Source organism: Rhinoraja longicauda, chromosome 28 (genome assembly GCF_053455715.1).
Source record: "Rhinoraja longicauda isolate Sanriku21f chromosome 28, sRhiLon1.1, whole genome shotgun sequence".
In the NCBI taxonomy this organism is placed as follows: Eukaryota; Metazoa; Chordata; class Chondrichthyes; order Rajiformes; family Arhynchobatidae; genus Rhinoraja; species Rhinoraja longicauda.
The window spans coordinates 25,003,996-25,019,811 of NC_135980.1; the positions used below are offsets into that span (position 1 = coordinate 25,003,996).

Here is a 15,816-nt window from a genome sequence, read left to right on the forward strand (position 1 = left end):
CTCTGAACAGGCTACACTGGGAGACAGAGAACTCTTAATCCAAAGCTTGGTCAAAGTCTTTAAGGATCAGCTTATGACACACAAGCCAGACTCCCTGCGTGCTGATTCCCAGAAGCGGATCTACAATCATGCATTATAATTGCTCCACTCTTTTAAACCTCTACTTCAAAAGCAGATCTCGACACTGTGGACGGCTCGATTGTAATCATAGAAAAATAGGTGCAGGAGTAGGCCATTCGGCCCTTCGAGCCTACACCGCCATGCAATATGATCACGGCTGATCATCCAGAATCAGTACCCCGTTCCTGCTTTTCCCCCATATCCCTTGATTCCTTTAGCCCTAAGAGCTATATCTAACTCTCTCTTGAAAACATCCAGTGAATTGGCCTCCACTGCCTTCTGTGGCAGAGAATTGCACAGATTCACAACTCTTGGCAGAGAATTCCACAGATTCACAACACCGTGTAAGGTCTTTCCGTTGACTGGATTACACGCAACAAAAAAAGCTTTTCACGCGACAATAAACTAAACTAAAGGAAAGAGAGTTTGAAAGACTCAGAGAAAGAATTCATAGACTTTGGACCTTGGCAGCTGAAGGCACATTGACCGCTGGGAGAGAGATTGCAATCAGGGACACTTATTGACCGCTGACTTCACTGAAATACTCAACTGCTTTAACCTCACTCAACACGTAAATTTTCCCACCCATAACCGTGGGCACATTCTGGACCTTGTCTGCTCCACTGGACTAAATCTACATCACCTCTCTGGCTCCGACCCCACCCTCTCTGATCACTTAGCCATCACCATGTCTGTCAACATTCCCACCCCAGCTCCAAGGCAAAAACGCAAAATCAACTTCCGTAAGCTGAACTCTGTTTCACCTACCTCGCTCTCATCCTCCCTCTCTGAAATAATGTCCGCCTCTCCCTTCGTTGACCTCCACAGCCCCTCTGACCTCACTGACTACTACAACCATACTCTCTCCTCCTGCCTCGACCAGCTTGCACCTATAAAAACCAAACAGTTTCCTTCACCCACTCTGCTCCCTGGTTTACCCCTGAACTCCGCATGATGAAAACTCATGCCCGCCAACTTGAAAGACTCCGCAACAAAACAGGTCTCACAATTCACTCCCAAGCCTACAAAGACCACCTGCAGCACTACAAAGATGCCCTCTCCCGTGCCCACTCCACCTACTACTCTCAAATAATTCACTCTGGCTCCGGAAACCCAAAAACACTCTTCTCTACAATAAACAAACTCCTCAGCCCCCTGGACACCATCTCCCAATCATTCACAGTTGACAAATGCACCACTTTCCTTTCATTCTTCCAAAGCAAAATAGACAACATCTACAGCACCTTAACCACCAACACACCTGCTCCCCCTCAAACCACCTGCCCCCCTTATCCTGTCAAACCCTGCCTCAGTTCTCCCCAGTCTCCACCACCGACCTCTCTGACCTCTTCACAGGAATAAAAACTGCCACCTGCTCTCTGGACCGCATCCCCTCCAGCTTTGTCAAGGCCTGCCTTCCTGCTCTCTCTCCACTTATCACTGCAACAATAAACTCCTCCCTGTCCACTGGCATCGTCCCGCCATCCCTCAAAATCGCTGCTGTCACCCCCATTCTGAAAAAACCTGGTCTCAACCCTGACACCCCAAACAACTTCAGACCAATCTCCAACCTACCCTTTCTGTCCAAAGTTTTGGAACGTGGGTGTAGGATAGTGTTAATGTAAGGGGATCACTGGGCGGCACGGACTTGGAGGGCCGAAAAAGGCCTGTTTCCAGCTGTATATATATGATATGATAACCTGTATGAAACTTTCCAATCCGGATTCCGCTCCAACCACTGTACTGAAACTGCGCTCCTCAAAATCACAAACGACCTTTTCCTCTCTTCCGACGCTGGCAACCTCAACATCCTCATCCTACTTGACCTCAGTGCCGCCTTTGACACCATAAATCACTCCACTCTCCTCACCCGACTTGAAACCTCCTTTAACATCACCGGCACAGCCCTATCCTGGTTCAAATCTTACCTCTCTGACAGGCACCAGTTCATCTCCATTAACAACTGTAAATCCCCCACCGCTCCCCTCCCCCAAGGTGTCCCCCAAGGCTCAGTCCTTGGCCCCCTCCTCTTCATCCTCTACCTGTTCCCCCTTGGTCAATTAATCCGCCGTCATGGTCTCAACTTCCACTGCTTCGCCGATGATATCCAGCTCCTCATCTCCACCAAGTCAATCTCCACCACCACACACTCTACACTGACAAACTGCATCACTGAAATAAAATCTTGGCTTCAATCAAATTTCCTCAAACTCAACTGCAACAAATCTGAAATCATCATCATTGGTCCAAAAACGCTCACCAAATTCACCCAAAACTTCATCCTCAATATTGAGGGTCTCCCAGTATCCACCTCCCCTCACATCCGGAATCTTGGAATCATAATAATAATAATAATAATAATGCATTATATTTATATAGCGCTTTTCATATACTCAAAGACGCTTTACAGAGATTTAGAGAACATAGGGAAATGAATAAATAGATAAATAAGTAAATAAGTAAACGAACAGAGAAAGGAGACAGAATCATATTTGATCAAACCCTCTCCTTCGACAAACACATCAAACACATCACAAAGACAGCCTTCTTCCACCTCAAAAACATTGCCCGTCTCCGTCCATGCCTCTCCTCCACAGCTGCAGAAACCCTCACCACGCCTTCATCACCTCCCGTCTGGACTACTGCAACAGCCTCCTCTATGGCGCACCCTCAAAAATCATCAGTAAACTTCAATACATTCAAAACTCCGCTGCCCGTCTACTCACCCACACCCCAATCCGTGACCATATCACCCCCGTCCTTTACAAACTCCACTGGCTCCCCATCCCCCAGAGAATCCAGTACAAAATGCTCCTCATGACCTACAAAGCCCTCCATAACCTGGCCCCATCCTACCTGACCGACCTCCTCCACAGGCACACTCCCACCTGCACCCTCCGCTCTGCTGCTGCCAATCTCCTATCCCCCCACATCCGGACCAAACTCAGATCCTGGGGGGACAGGGCTTTCTCCATCGCTGCTCCCACCCTATGGAACTCACTACCTCAAACCGTCAGAGACTCCTCCACACTCACCACATTCAAAACATCACAGAAGTCTCACCTGTTCAGTACTGCCTTCAACCACTGAAGGTCACCCCACCTTCTGTCTCCTTTCACTGTTCGTTTACTTATTTATCTATTTATTCACTTCCCTATGTTCTCTAAATCCCTGTAAAGCGTCTTTGAGTATATGAAAAGCGCTATATAAATGTAATGTATTATTATTATTATTATTATTATTATACAGTCTGAATTAAGAGTTGAGCAGAGGAGTATAGGGCTGGAGGAGATTAAGGTAAGGAAGGAATTGTATTCAAAGGTTGAGTCCCAAACGATCAGCAGTTGAAAGCCCACCAAGAACCAGCCGAGGTGACTGACTTCCAATTTTAACCCCCAAATCAATCTTCCATTGCAATGAAAGAGGTTCTGCTGTGCACGTCCAATCTGAATGGTTTACAACCCCTTACTATCCCAACTCCAATTGCCTACTCCCCTTAGTTTCAGACACAACGGCCTGACAACTGTCGTGAGAAGGTTGAGGGTGCTGTCACTGTGTTCTTCTTATGATCAGTAAGATCCAAGGGGGCGGCGCAGCAGTAGAGTTGCTGTCTAACGGCATCAGAGATCCTGACTGCAGGTGCTGTCTGTCGGGAGTTTGTACGTCTTTGGATTGTGGGAGGAAACTGGAGCACCCGGAGAAAACCCACGCGGTCACAGGGACTCAGTACAGGCAGCACCCGTAGTCAGGATGGAACCCGGGTCCCTGGCGCTGTATGGCAGAACCTCTACCGCCGCGCCACCGTGCCACACCTATTCTTCTTTTAACTTCGCCTTTCAAATTCTATGAATTGCAGCTCCTGTTTTAAATGCATTTTCGGCAGCTTATGTCAAATCTCTTGATAACCTGTCCATGCGGGCAAGCTCCACAAACAGTAGAATGATTATTCGGAATTAATTGGTATTTAATAATACCGCTGGAGGGATGGATGTTCGCTGGGCAGAGGGCAACTGCCTTGCATCTCTTCTGATGAGATCAGAGGATCTTTTGAATCCCTGAGAGAGAGTTGAGGTCTGGGTTTCATGCTAAAGGCAGAAAAGCCCAGCAGGGCCGCCTGCCTCTTAAAGTCAGGCTGAACCCCTGGGAAGTAGCTGGAGTGCAATTTAAGCGTGGAAACAGGCCCTTCGGCCCACCAAGTCCGCGCCGACCAGCGATCACCCTGTAGCTAGTTGTGTATCATATCATCATATCATATATATACAGCCGGAAACAGGCCTTTTCGGCCCTCCAAGTCCGTGCCGCCCAGTGATCCCCGTACATTAACACTATCCTACACCCACTAGGGACAATTTTTACATTTACCAGCCAATTAACCTACATACCTGTACGTCTTTGGAGTGTGAGGAGTCTGCAGAAGGGTCTCGACCCGAAACGTCACCCATTCCTTCTCTCCTAGATGCTGCCTGACCTGCTGAGTTACTCCAGCATTTTGTGACACCCTGCAGCTAGTACTATCTAACACACTGGGGAGAATTTACAATTTACAAAAGCTAATCTACCGACAAACCTGCACGTCTCTGGAGTGTGGGAGGAAACCGGAGCTCCCTGAGAAAACCCACGCCGTCACGGGAGCAATGTACAAACTCCACAGTCAGCACCGGTAGTCAGGATCGAACCCTGGTCTCTGGCGCTGCAAGGCGACAACTCTAGCGTTGAGCTGCTTTTCTGAGGCAGCGAGAAGTATAGATGGAGTCAATGCTGGGAAGTCAGGTCTGTGCAATAGAATGGACCACATCTACAACTCCCTTCAATTTCTTGTGGTCTTGGGCAGAGCTTTTCCAAAACCAAGCTATGATGCAACGTTACAGTGTTCCGTGCAGGAAGAAAACTGCTGCAGATGCTAGTTTAAATCGAAGGTAGACACAAAATGCTGAAGTAACTCAGCGGGTCAGGCAGCATCTCGACTGGTCAGTCTGAAGATGGGTCTCGGCCCGAAACGTCACCCATGCCTTCTCTCCCAAGATGCTGCCTGACCCGCTGAGTTACTCCAGCATTTGGTGACAGTATACTGTCCGTGGTGCATCTGTCGGTGTTTGTAAGGGTCGTTGGAGACATGCCGGAAATTCCTCAGTCTCCTCAGGAAGTGGAGGTGTTGTTGTGCCTTCTTGCCCGTCCCATCAATGTGGTTGGTCCATGACAAATTGCAGCTGAAGATACTTTAACAGCACTTGTCGAACCCATGTCGTCTACCACCAAGTGTGGCAAGAGCAGAAAGTGCGTCACTGAAAGGAAGCATGCAGGTACAGCAGGCAGTGAAGAAAGCTAATGGAATGTTGGTCTTCATAACAAGAGGAGTTGAGTATAGGTGCAAAGAGGTCCTTCTGCAGTAGTACAGGGCCCTAGTGAGACCGCACCTGGAGTACTGTGTGCAGTTTTGGTCTCCAAATTTGAGAAAGGATATTCTTGCTATTGAGGGCGTGCAGCGTAGGTTTACTAAGTTAATTCCCAGAATGGCGGGACTGTCGTATGTTGAAAGACTGGAGCGACTAGACTTGTATACACTGGAATTTAGAAGGATGACAGGAGATCTTATCGAAACGTATAAGATTATTAAGGGGTTGGACACGTTAGAGGCAGGAAACATGTTCCCAACGTTGGGGGAGTCCAGAACAAGGGGCCACAGTTTAAGAATAAGGGGTAGGCCATTTAGAACTGAGATAAGGAAAAACTTTTTCAGTCAGAGAGTTGTGAATCTGTGGAATTCTCTGCCTCAGAAGGCAGTGGAGGCCAATTCTCTGAATGCATTCAAGAGAGAGAGCTAGATAGAGCTCTTAAGGATAGCGGAGTCAGAGGGTATGGGGAGAAGGCAGGAACGGGGTACTGATTGAGAATGATCAGCCATGATCACATTGAATGGCGGTGCTGGCTCGAAGGGCCGAATGGCCTCCTCCTGCACATATTGTCTATTGTCTATTGCTCCCTCTTTGTCCCTTTCCCATTAGGCAAGAGATACAGAAGTGTGAAAATGCACACCTCCAGATTCAGGGGCAGTTTCTTCCCAGCTATTATCAGGCAACTGAATCATTCGATGAACAACAAGAGAGCAGTCCTGAGCTACTACCTTCCTCACTGGAAACCCTCGGACTATCTTTAATCGGACTTTATCTTGCACTAAACATTAGTCGCTTTATCCTGTGCTTGTACACTGTGGACGGCTCGATTGTCTTTCCGCTGACTAGTTAGAACGGAAAACAGGAGATTTTCACTGTACCTCGGTACACGTGACAATAAACAAATTCGATCCTGACTACGGGTGCCGTCTGTACGGAGTTTGTACATTCTCTCCGTGACCTGCGTGGGTTTTTTCCGGGTGCTCCGGTTTCCTCCCACACTCCAATGACGTACAGGTTTGTAGGTTAATTGGTTTGGTAGAATTGTAAATTCGTTCTAGTGTGTGTAGGATGTAGGATAGTGTTAGTGTGCGGGGATCGATGCAAACCGAAGGGCCTGTTTCCACGTTGAGTCTAAAAAAACTAACGAACAAACATCCAATTAACCTACAAGCAGCATCAGGGAGGTTGCAATTGCTACCTGTATGTTTCAGTGCCATCAATTCTGTTCCATCTCTGTTGTTTCTCGGTGGGTGGAAATGAGCCTAGAGGTTTGTATAGAGTCATTCTAAACTCCACAGTCCTCCCCTGGTTCACAAAGAAGCCTTTGACATGTGAAAGTTTGTACAGGAGGAGTTACAGAGAAATTCTAACCTTCACAGGGATTACCGACCGGCTGGTGTGAATAATGGAAGCTATTTAATCTCCTTCCAGTAAGGATGCCACAAGTTAAAAGGATACCCTGCTTGTTTTGACAAATATACAAGCCAAAACTAGCAAGTCATTGATCCCAACTGGGTGAAAGAGTGCAGGTGCCCAAGAAAGTTTCCTTTCATTTTAAATGGTTGGTTCACTTAACAGATTCCTTCCCATTAATGCAATCATAAAGGTTGGAAAAAATCGTACTGGTTTTCCAAGCCTCCAAACCTGTTGCTTATCTATCATTGTAGTTTTGTTTTAGTTTAGATTAGAGATACAACATGGAAACAGGCCCTTCGGCCCTCCGAGTCCACGCCGATCACCGATGACACGTGGGCGGCACGGTAGCGCAGCGGTAGAGTTGCTGCTTTACAGCGAATGCAGCGCCGGAGACTCAGGTTCGATCCTGACGACGGGTGCTGCACTGTAAGGAGTTTGTACGTTCTCCCCGTGACCTGCGTGGGTTTTCTCCGAGATCTTCGGTTTCCTCCCACACTCCAAAGACGTACAGGTATGTAGGTTAATTGGCTGGGTAAATGTAAAAAAATTGTCCCTAGTGGGTGTAGGATAGTGTTAATGTACGGGGATCGCTGGGCGGCACGGACTTGGTGGGCCGAAAGGGCCTGTTTCCGGCTGTATATATATGATGATATGACCCGCTCACACTAGTTCTATGTTATCCCACTTTTGCGTACTAGACTTCGGGCCATTTTATAAAGCCAATTAACCTACAAACCCGCCCGTCTTTGGAGTGTGGGAGGAAACCGGAGAAATCCCACGCGCTCACAGAGACAACCCACAAACTCCGCACAGACAGCACCCGCAGTCAGGATGGAGCCTGGATCTCTAGCACTGTAAGGCAGCAACTCTAGCACTGTGCCGCCCATTCGTTTTGGCTGATCGGTGTATATTGTATATTGCGAGCTCCTGAACCACGCTGCAATGCCTCCCGACAAAATGCTTTCTACAGTATATGTATTGCGTTTACAGGCCTGTTATGACAGTAAACACTCTTGGACTCTGCTGTGGGCACTCACAGGTCTGGCACAAGTGCATCAGAATTGGCTCACTGCTCCAGAGCACGGATGGAGCTTTAATCCATGGCTTTCCTATCTCGAATCGAGAGCGTGGAACCCATCGCCTTGAAATCACACCCCGAGCACACTCCAGAACTACAAATTCAACGCTCATGTTCATAACTGCTGCAATGACCTTCTGACTAAACCAAGTTTCATCGGTCTTAACGTCTGAAATACTATAAAGAGAATGCTTAGAAGATGCTACTCAACACAGGCCAAACGCAAATTGGAGGTACAGCATCTCATATTTCGCTTGGGCAGCTCAAAGCCCAGTGGTATGAATATTGATTCCTCTAACTTCAAGTAACCTCTCTCTCTCTCTCTCCATCCCTCCCTCCAGAACCAGGGGCCACAGTTTTAGAATAAGGGGTCGGCCATTTAAGAACGGAGATGAGGGAAAATGTTTTCACTCAGAGAGTTGTGAATCTGTGGAATTCTCTGCATCAGAAGGCAGTGGAGGCCAATTATCTGGATGCTTTCAAGAGAGAGTTAGATAGAGCTCTTAAAGATAACGGAGTCAATGGATATGGGGAGAATGGCAGGGACAGGGTACTGATTGTGGATGATCAGCCATGATCACAGTGAATGGCGGTGCTGGCTCGAAGGGCCGAATGGCCTAAGTCCTGCACCTATTGTCTCCCCCAGCCAAGTCGCACCAGCTTCACGTTCTCACCCAGCAAACAGCGAACAATGGCCTGTTTCCTTTATCACCGTTACATTTTTTTGCACATCTTTCATTCATTTGTTCTATATCTCTCTCTACATCATCGTCTATATCTCTCGTTTCGCCTCTCCCCTGACTCTCAGTCTTGAAGAAGGGGTCTCGACCCAAAACGTCGCCCATTCCTTCTCTCCGGAGATGCTGCCTGTCCCGCTGAGTTGCTCCAGCTTTTTGTGTCGATCCTCGGTTTTAAACCAGCGTCTGCAGTTCCTTCCTTCGTATTGCGCAAAGCGAAGGTGCGCGCAAGACCCAGAGAGTGGACACGACGTCCTGCTCCGACACTTAGCTTTGAACACCTGTTTCGTTCCTCTCACCTCATGTACGTGTCATCGTCTTCCGTTCCCCAGCCCCAGTAGTTGTTGGAGAAACCATTTATCTTCAAATACTGGTCCTTCGTAAAAGCCACGACCCCTCCAAAGTAACCCTTGTACGGCAGCCTGCGTGAGGGGAGAAGAGCAGGAAAAATATGTACATTAGATGGCAATCAGTGTAAAAACCTCCAGTGATACAGGGAGGAATCTCGTCTGTGAGTAGCCACCGGCTGGCCTGGCGGCTGGAATGCATTTTATAAATAAGTAGACAGAGTGGTGAAAGATTAAACAGAATGTACCATTTAGCAGTGAACTTACAACCCTCATTTCACAACCCCATTAGAATCAGCAGCAACTCATGTTCATATGTTGATAAGTTCCAAGAGCAGAATTAGGCCATTCAGCCCATCGAGTCTACTCTGTCCTTCAATCGTGCATGAGCTGAGCATCATACTGTCCCCCTGTCTCCATCCATGGCGTGGATGTGCAGTTTACCAAGGAGTACAAATACCTTGGAGTGTACCCGGACAGTAAACTGGACTGGTCCGGGAACGCTGAGGCGCTGTACAAGAAGGGTCAGAGCCGGCTGTACCTTTTGAGAAGTCTCCGCTCCTTCAACGTCTGCAGCAAGATGCTGCAGATGTTCTACCAATCGGTGGTAGCGGGTGCCATCTTCTTTGCTGTTGTGTGCTGGGGCAGCAGGGTGAAGGCCGCAGACGCCAACAGGATCAACAAACTCATCAGGAAGGCTGGCTCCGTCCTGGGGGCGGAGTTGGACACATGGGAGGTGGGGTCTTGGAGGGGAGGATGCTCATCGAACTGCGGAGCATCTTGGACAATACAGCTCACCCCCTCTGTGACGCACTGGTCAACCTGAGGAGTACCTTCAGCAATAGACAATAGACAATAGACAATAGGTGCAGGAGTAGGCCATTCAGCCCTTCGAGCCAGCACCGCCATTCAATGCGATCATGGCTGATCACTCAATCAGTACCCCGTTCCTGCCTTCTCCCCATACCCCCTCACTCCGCTATCCTCAAGAGCTCTATCCAGCTCTCTCTTGAAAGCATCCAACGAACTGGCCTCCACTGCCTTCTGAGGCAGAGAATTCCACACCTTCACCACCCTCTGACTGAAAAAGTTCTTCCTCATCTCCGTTCTAAATGGCCTACCCCTTATTCTCAAACTGTGGCCCCTTGTTCTGGACTCCCCTAACATTGGGAACATGTTATCTGCCTCTAACAGACTTGTTCGACCGAGAAGCAGGACAGATCGTTTTCCCTGTGGCGATCAAACAGTCCAACTCCTCCCCCTTCTGTGGTGGGGTAGAGTGACTCCCCCCCCCCACCCCCCCTCGTTTTGTTGAATCTCATTGTCTGTACTCGTTTACAATGGCCTGTTTCATTTATCCATTACTTTTTTGCATATCTTTCATATTCATTTTTTAGATTCTTTTTTTAGAGCTACAGCGCGGAAACAGGCCCTTCGGCCCACTGAATCCGTGCCGCCCAGCGATCCCCGCACACTAACACTATCCTACACACACTAGGGACAATTTTTACATTTACCCAGTCAATTAACCTACATACCTGTACGTCTTTGGAGTGTGGGAGGAAACCGAAGATCTCGGAGAAAACCCACGCAGGTCACGGGGAGAACGTACAAACTCCGTACAGACGGCGCCCGTAGTCAGGATCGAACCTGAGTCTCCGGCGCTGCATTCGCTGTAAGGCAGCAACTCTACCGCTGCGCCACCGTGCCGCCCAGTTCGATATTTGTTCGATATCTCTCTACATCACCGTCTACATCTCTCCTGACTCTCAGTCTGAAGAAGGGTCTCGACCCGAAACGTCACCTATTCCTTTTCTCCAGAGATGCTGTCTGAGTTACTCCAGCTTTTCGTGTCCATCTCCCTTCCATTGACTCCATTTACACCTCACGCTGCCCTGGCAAGGCCAGCAGCATAATCAAGGATAAGTCACATCCCAGCCACTCCCTCCTCTCCCCTCTCCCATCAGGCAAAAATATAGAAGTGTGAAGAAACACACCTCTATATTCAGGGACAGTTTCTTCCCAGCTGTTATCAGGCAATTGAACTATCTTACCAACACCTAGAGAGCAGTTGTGCTACGATCTACCTCCTGACTATCTTATTCGGACTTTACCCTGCACTAAACGTTATTCACATTATTATCTTTATCATGTATCTGTATACTGTGGATGGCTCGATCGTAATCACGTATCAAGGTTTACGGTGAATGAGGGAAAGATTTAATAAGAATCTGAGGGTAGCTTTTTTTGCATAAAGGGCGCTGGGTGTATGGAGCGAGCTGCCAGAGGAGGCCGTTGAGGCAGAGACCATTGCAACATTTAAGAAACAATTAAACAGGCACACAGACAGGACAAGTTTAGAGGGACATGGGCCAAACGCAGGAAGGTGGGACACGTGCAGATGGGACATGCTGGGTCGGTGTGGGGCAAGTTGGACATGTTTCCACGCTGCATGACTCTATTGGTCTTTCCACTGGCTGGTTAGCACGCGACAAAAGCTTTTCACCATACCTGGGTGGACGTGACTATGAACTAAACTAAACTAAACCATCCTCACGCAGTCAAACAGCTCGAGCCCCGCCGGCCATTTCACCCACAGAATGAGGTTGGGGAGGCCCATCCGTGAGGCAGAGACTATCCCAAAACAGACGCTGATTTTATCATCCCGCAAGCTCACTGGCACTCAATTCCTCCCCCAGCCTACTAATTTCTGTCACACCTGTAGATTCCGCCCCTCTCCCATTTCTGATTCTCAGAAACCATCTCTCATTCCTCCAATTGCATATCCTCTTGTACGATCAATGAATCCAACGTCTGCCTCGGTCGCACGTGAAGCCGGAGCGCGGTCGCACGTAAGGTTTGGAGCGCGGCCGCCGGTCCGGCCTCAGTTAGTTTGATCCCAGTGCACAGAAGGGCCGGCTCACCGACACATTTGAACAATCAAAGAAAAAGCTAAAGTCAGCGTGAAGCCACGTGCAAACAGGAGGAACAGCCGCTCATGTTCCACTCGGGCAGCCCACAACCCAACGGCATGAACATTGAAGGCGGACACAAAATGCTGGAGTCACTCAGTGGCTCAGGCAGCATCTCGGGAGAGAAGGAATGGGTGACGTTTCGGGTCGAGACCCTTCTTCGGACTGGAAACGTCACCCGTCCCTTCTCTCCAGAGATGCTGCCTGACCCGCTGAGTCATTCCAGCATTTTGTGTCTACCTTCGATTTAAACCAACATCTGCAGTTTTTTTCCCGAGGCATGAACATTGACTTCTCCAATTTCAAGTACCTCACCTCTCCTCTCCGCTCCACTATAAATGTAAATTATCCGCGTGGGCGTAGGATAGTGTTAATGTGCGGAGATCGCTGGTCGGCGCGCACTCGGTGGGCCGAAGGGCCTGTTTCCCAGCTGTACCTCTAAACTAAAGTTTGTGGTGAGAGGGTCTTCTGATAATATTCTGTACATTCCTCTGTCCACGTACAATGTTCTTGCCCTGTTCCTTTGAGCATCTGAGTGGCTGGGGAAATGCCTGCCATTTCAAACCACATTAGGGTGTTGTGTGCTGTTAAAGTCACGAGCGCCATCATTCACGTGTCTGCAGTCTGCTGACAGCACTCTAACAACACGGCCCTTCAGTTAGCCAATCTCCAGGGATGGCTCCAGCATTCCACAGCGATTACCCCCTCAAGAGAATGTTTAACGACACAAATAGATTCAACCTTGCACAGCTGTGCAGCACGAGGTGTAGAGTTTGTGCAGGCAAACTCGTCATTGAAGGCAAACTGCTCACTCTACTAATGTCACTGGGAAAAGAGCTTCACTGCTCCGGGTGTGGGCTTGGAGACAACAGGTTTAGAGGGATATGGGCCAAACGTGGGCAGGTGGGACGAGTGTAGATGGGGTATCTTGGTCGGCAAGGTGGGCCGAAGGGCCTGTTTCCGTGCAGTATGACTCTATGAGGGGGGGGGGGGGAAAGGAGACCAAGTCATGCAGTCTAATGCATCTACAGCCATCCTCCACAACAATAGCCCCTCACCAAGTGGTGACTGTTGGTAACTGCAGGACTAGGATTATCCACTGAGGGTGGCACGGTAGCGCAGCGGTAGAGTTGCTGCCTCACAGTGCCAGAGGCCCGGGTTTGATCCTGACTACGGGTGCTGTCTGTATGGAGTTTGCACGTTCTCCCCGTGACTCCATGGGTTTTCTCCGGGCGCTCTGGTCCACTCCCACATTCCAAGGACCTGCAAATCTGTTGGCTAATTGGCTTTAGTTAGAATTGTAAATTGTCCCTAGTGTGTAGGATAGTGTTAGTGTGCGGGGATCGTTGGTCGACGCGGACTCGTGGGCCAAAGGGCCTGTTTTGGGTTGGAACCCTTCTTCAGACTGAAAAATAGAGGTGGGGGGGGGGGGGGGGGGGGGAACTGGAGGCAAGAAAAGACTAGAACAAAACATGGCCAAATCCTTCACAATCACCTCTATCTTCAACAAGATGCCACCACTAGACGTCTTCACTTTCTCTCTCCTTTTAACATTCCAACCATTTTCTCCCCATTCACTCTTCCGCCTCCACTAACACCTGCTGCCTTCCTCACAGCACTTTCCTGTAATTTTTTACAGGACTTTTTAATCTCTTCCCTTACCATCATTTGTAGAGGAAGAAAATCAAAATCAGAACAGGCGCAGGGATGGGAAAACAAATGTAGTTTAGTTTACCGATACAGGCTCGGAAGCAGGCCCTTCGGCCCAGTGAGTCTCTGCCGACCAGCGATCGACGCACACTAACACTATCCGACACACATTAGAGAGAATTTACAATTGTACCAACTCAATTAACCTACAAACCCGCACGTTTTTTGGAGCGTGGGAGGAAACCGGAGTACCCGGAGAAAACCCCACGCAGGTCACGGGGAGAACGTACAAACCCTGTACTGACAGCACCCGCAGTCAAGATCGAACCCGGTCTCCGGCGCTGTAAAGCCGCAACTCTACCGCTGCGCCACCGTGCCGCGCCAAAGAATAAGTTGGAGACGATGGAAACTTCCATGGAGACGCTGGATGGCTTCCATGGAAAGAGAAAGAGCCAGAACTCTCGCTGAGATCCTGTTGTGGTGTCGTGGGGATTGTTTATCCTTCAGAATGGGTAGGCTGACGGAGTGGAGAACGCACAGAGGGGGTGGGGGCGCTTACAGAGGGGGACTGCATGAGGGAGGGGGCGAACAGAGGGGGGGACGTACAGAGGGGGGGCGCGAGCATAAAGGGGGGGGAGGGGGGCACACAGAGATAAGTAGCCACATTCAGAGTTCAGTCACGTACCGGTATTTGAACTTGTCCATCGCACTGGCCAAGTGTCGGGGGTTGTTGCCACAGCGGTACAGGTTCTTGTCGTTCTCGGGTATAATATCAACATCACTGAATATGAAACAGTCGTAACCGTTCTCTTTCAGCGCTTCTTCAAACCCGACGTTGAGGAGCTTGGCTCGGTTGAACGTGTTCTCACCAGCCTGAGGTAAAAGTACAGATAGTTAACGGCCCACGGCAACCGGAAAGAGGAGTCGGCGACACCGGCAGACGCTGGACAAAGGGCCCGGTGGGAGGAGGACCAGTGGAGGGTCCCGTGCCTTCAAGGCCAGCAGCAGGAGGCAACCCCCCTCCCCCCCAGGTCACGAAGGCCGAAGGGCCGGAGAGGAGAGGCCAGCTACGAGGGGGAGAGGGGTTCGGGCCGAGGACAGGACACGCAGATGCAGACGGACTTCTGACAACAAAGGGGGACCATCAGGGCTCTCATGGGAACTTTTTGTGACTCTGAAGATAAGACACAAAATGCTGGAGTAACTCAACGGGACAGGCAGCATCTCTGGAGAGAAGGAATGGGTGACGTTTCGGGTCGAGATCCTTCTTCAGATCGGTCTGAAGAAGGGTCTCGACCCGAAACGTCACCCATCCATCCCTTCTCTCCAGAGATGCTGCCTGTCCCGCTGAGTTACTCCACCATTTTGTGCCTATCGGCGGTGTAAACCGGCGTCTGCACTTCCTTCTTTCACACTTTTGTAACTTTGTTGACGCCAGAAGCGTGGCAATTCTTTGTGTACTTTGTGTATTGTATGCATAAGCAAAGTATTTCACTGTACCTAGGCGCGTGTGACAACAAAGCTTCACTGAATACACCTGGACTACCACAGCCCCACACCTCTGCCATACCAGTTTAGTTTTTAGTTTGGTGATGCAGCATGCAAACCGGCACTTTGCCCTCCGAGTCCGCGCCGGCCAGCGATCACCCCGTGCCCTAGTTCTATCCTTGACACTAGGAACAATTTACAGAAGGCAGAAACGTGTGTACTGCCCAGGTGAGGTCTGCTGTAGATTTGGGCTGTAGGCAAGACAAAGCATTTCACTGCACCTCGGCACATGTGACAATAAAGTATCATTGAATCTTCAGGAGGATGTCAAGGAGCCTTTGGCTACATAGAGTGATACAGAGTGGAAACAGGCCCTTCGGCCCAACTTGCCCACACTGGCCAACATGTCGCAGCTACACTAGTCCCACTTGCCTGCTTTTGGTCTATATCCCTCCAAACCTGTCCTATCCATGTACCTGTCTAACTGTTTCTTAAACATTGGGATAGTCCCTGCCTCAACTACCTCCTTCTGCAGCTTGTTCCATACACCCACCACCCTTTGTGTGGAAAAAGTTACCCCTCAGATTCCTATTAAATCTTTTCCCCATCACCTTA

At 49.4% G+C, this 15,816-nt stretch overlaps 1 protein-coding gene across 2 annotated transcripts in view; it reads right to left on the bottom strand.

Moving 5' to 3' along the window:
* LOC144607111 (beta-1,4-galactosyltransferase 2-like) overlaps positions 1 to 15,816 on the bottom strand; it is a 45,261-nt gene that overhangs the window by 5,002 nt on the left and 24,443 nt on the right. For both annotated transcript variants that reach the window (XM_078423724.1, XM_078423723.1), the window contains exons 4-5: positions 14,399 to 14,586; positions 9,044 to 9,166 (exon numbers count right to left, since the gene is read on the bottom strand). In XM_078423724.1, coding sequence (XP_078279850.1) covers positions 9,044 to 9,166; positions 14,399 to 14,586 — 311 coding nt within the window. The remainder of the gene's footprint in view (positions 1 to 9,043; positions 9,167 to 14,398; positions 14,587 to 15,816) is intronic.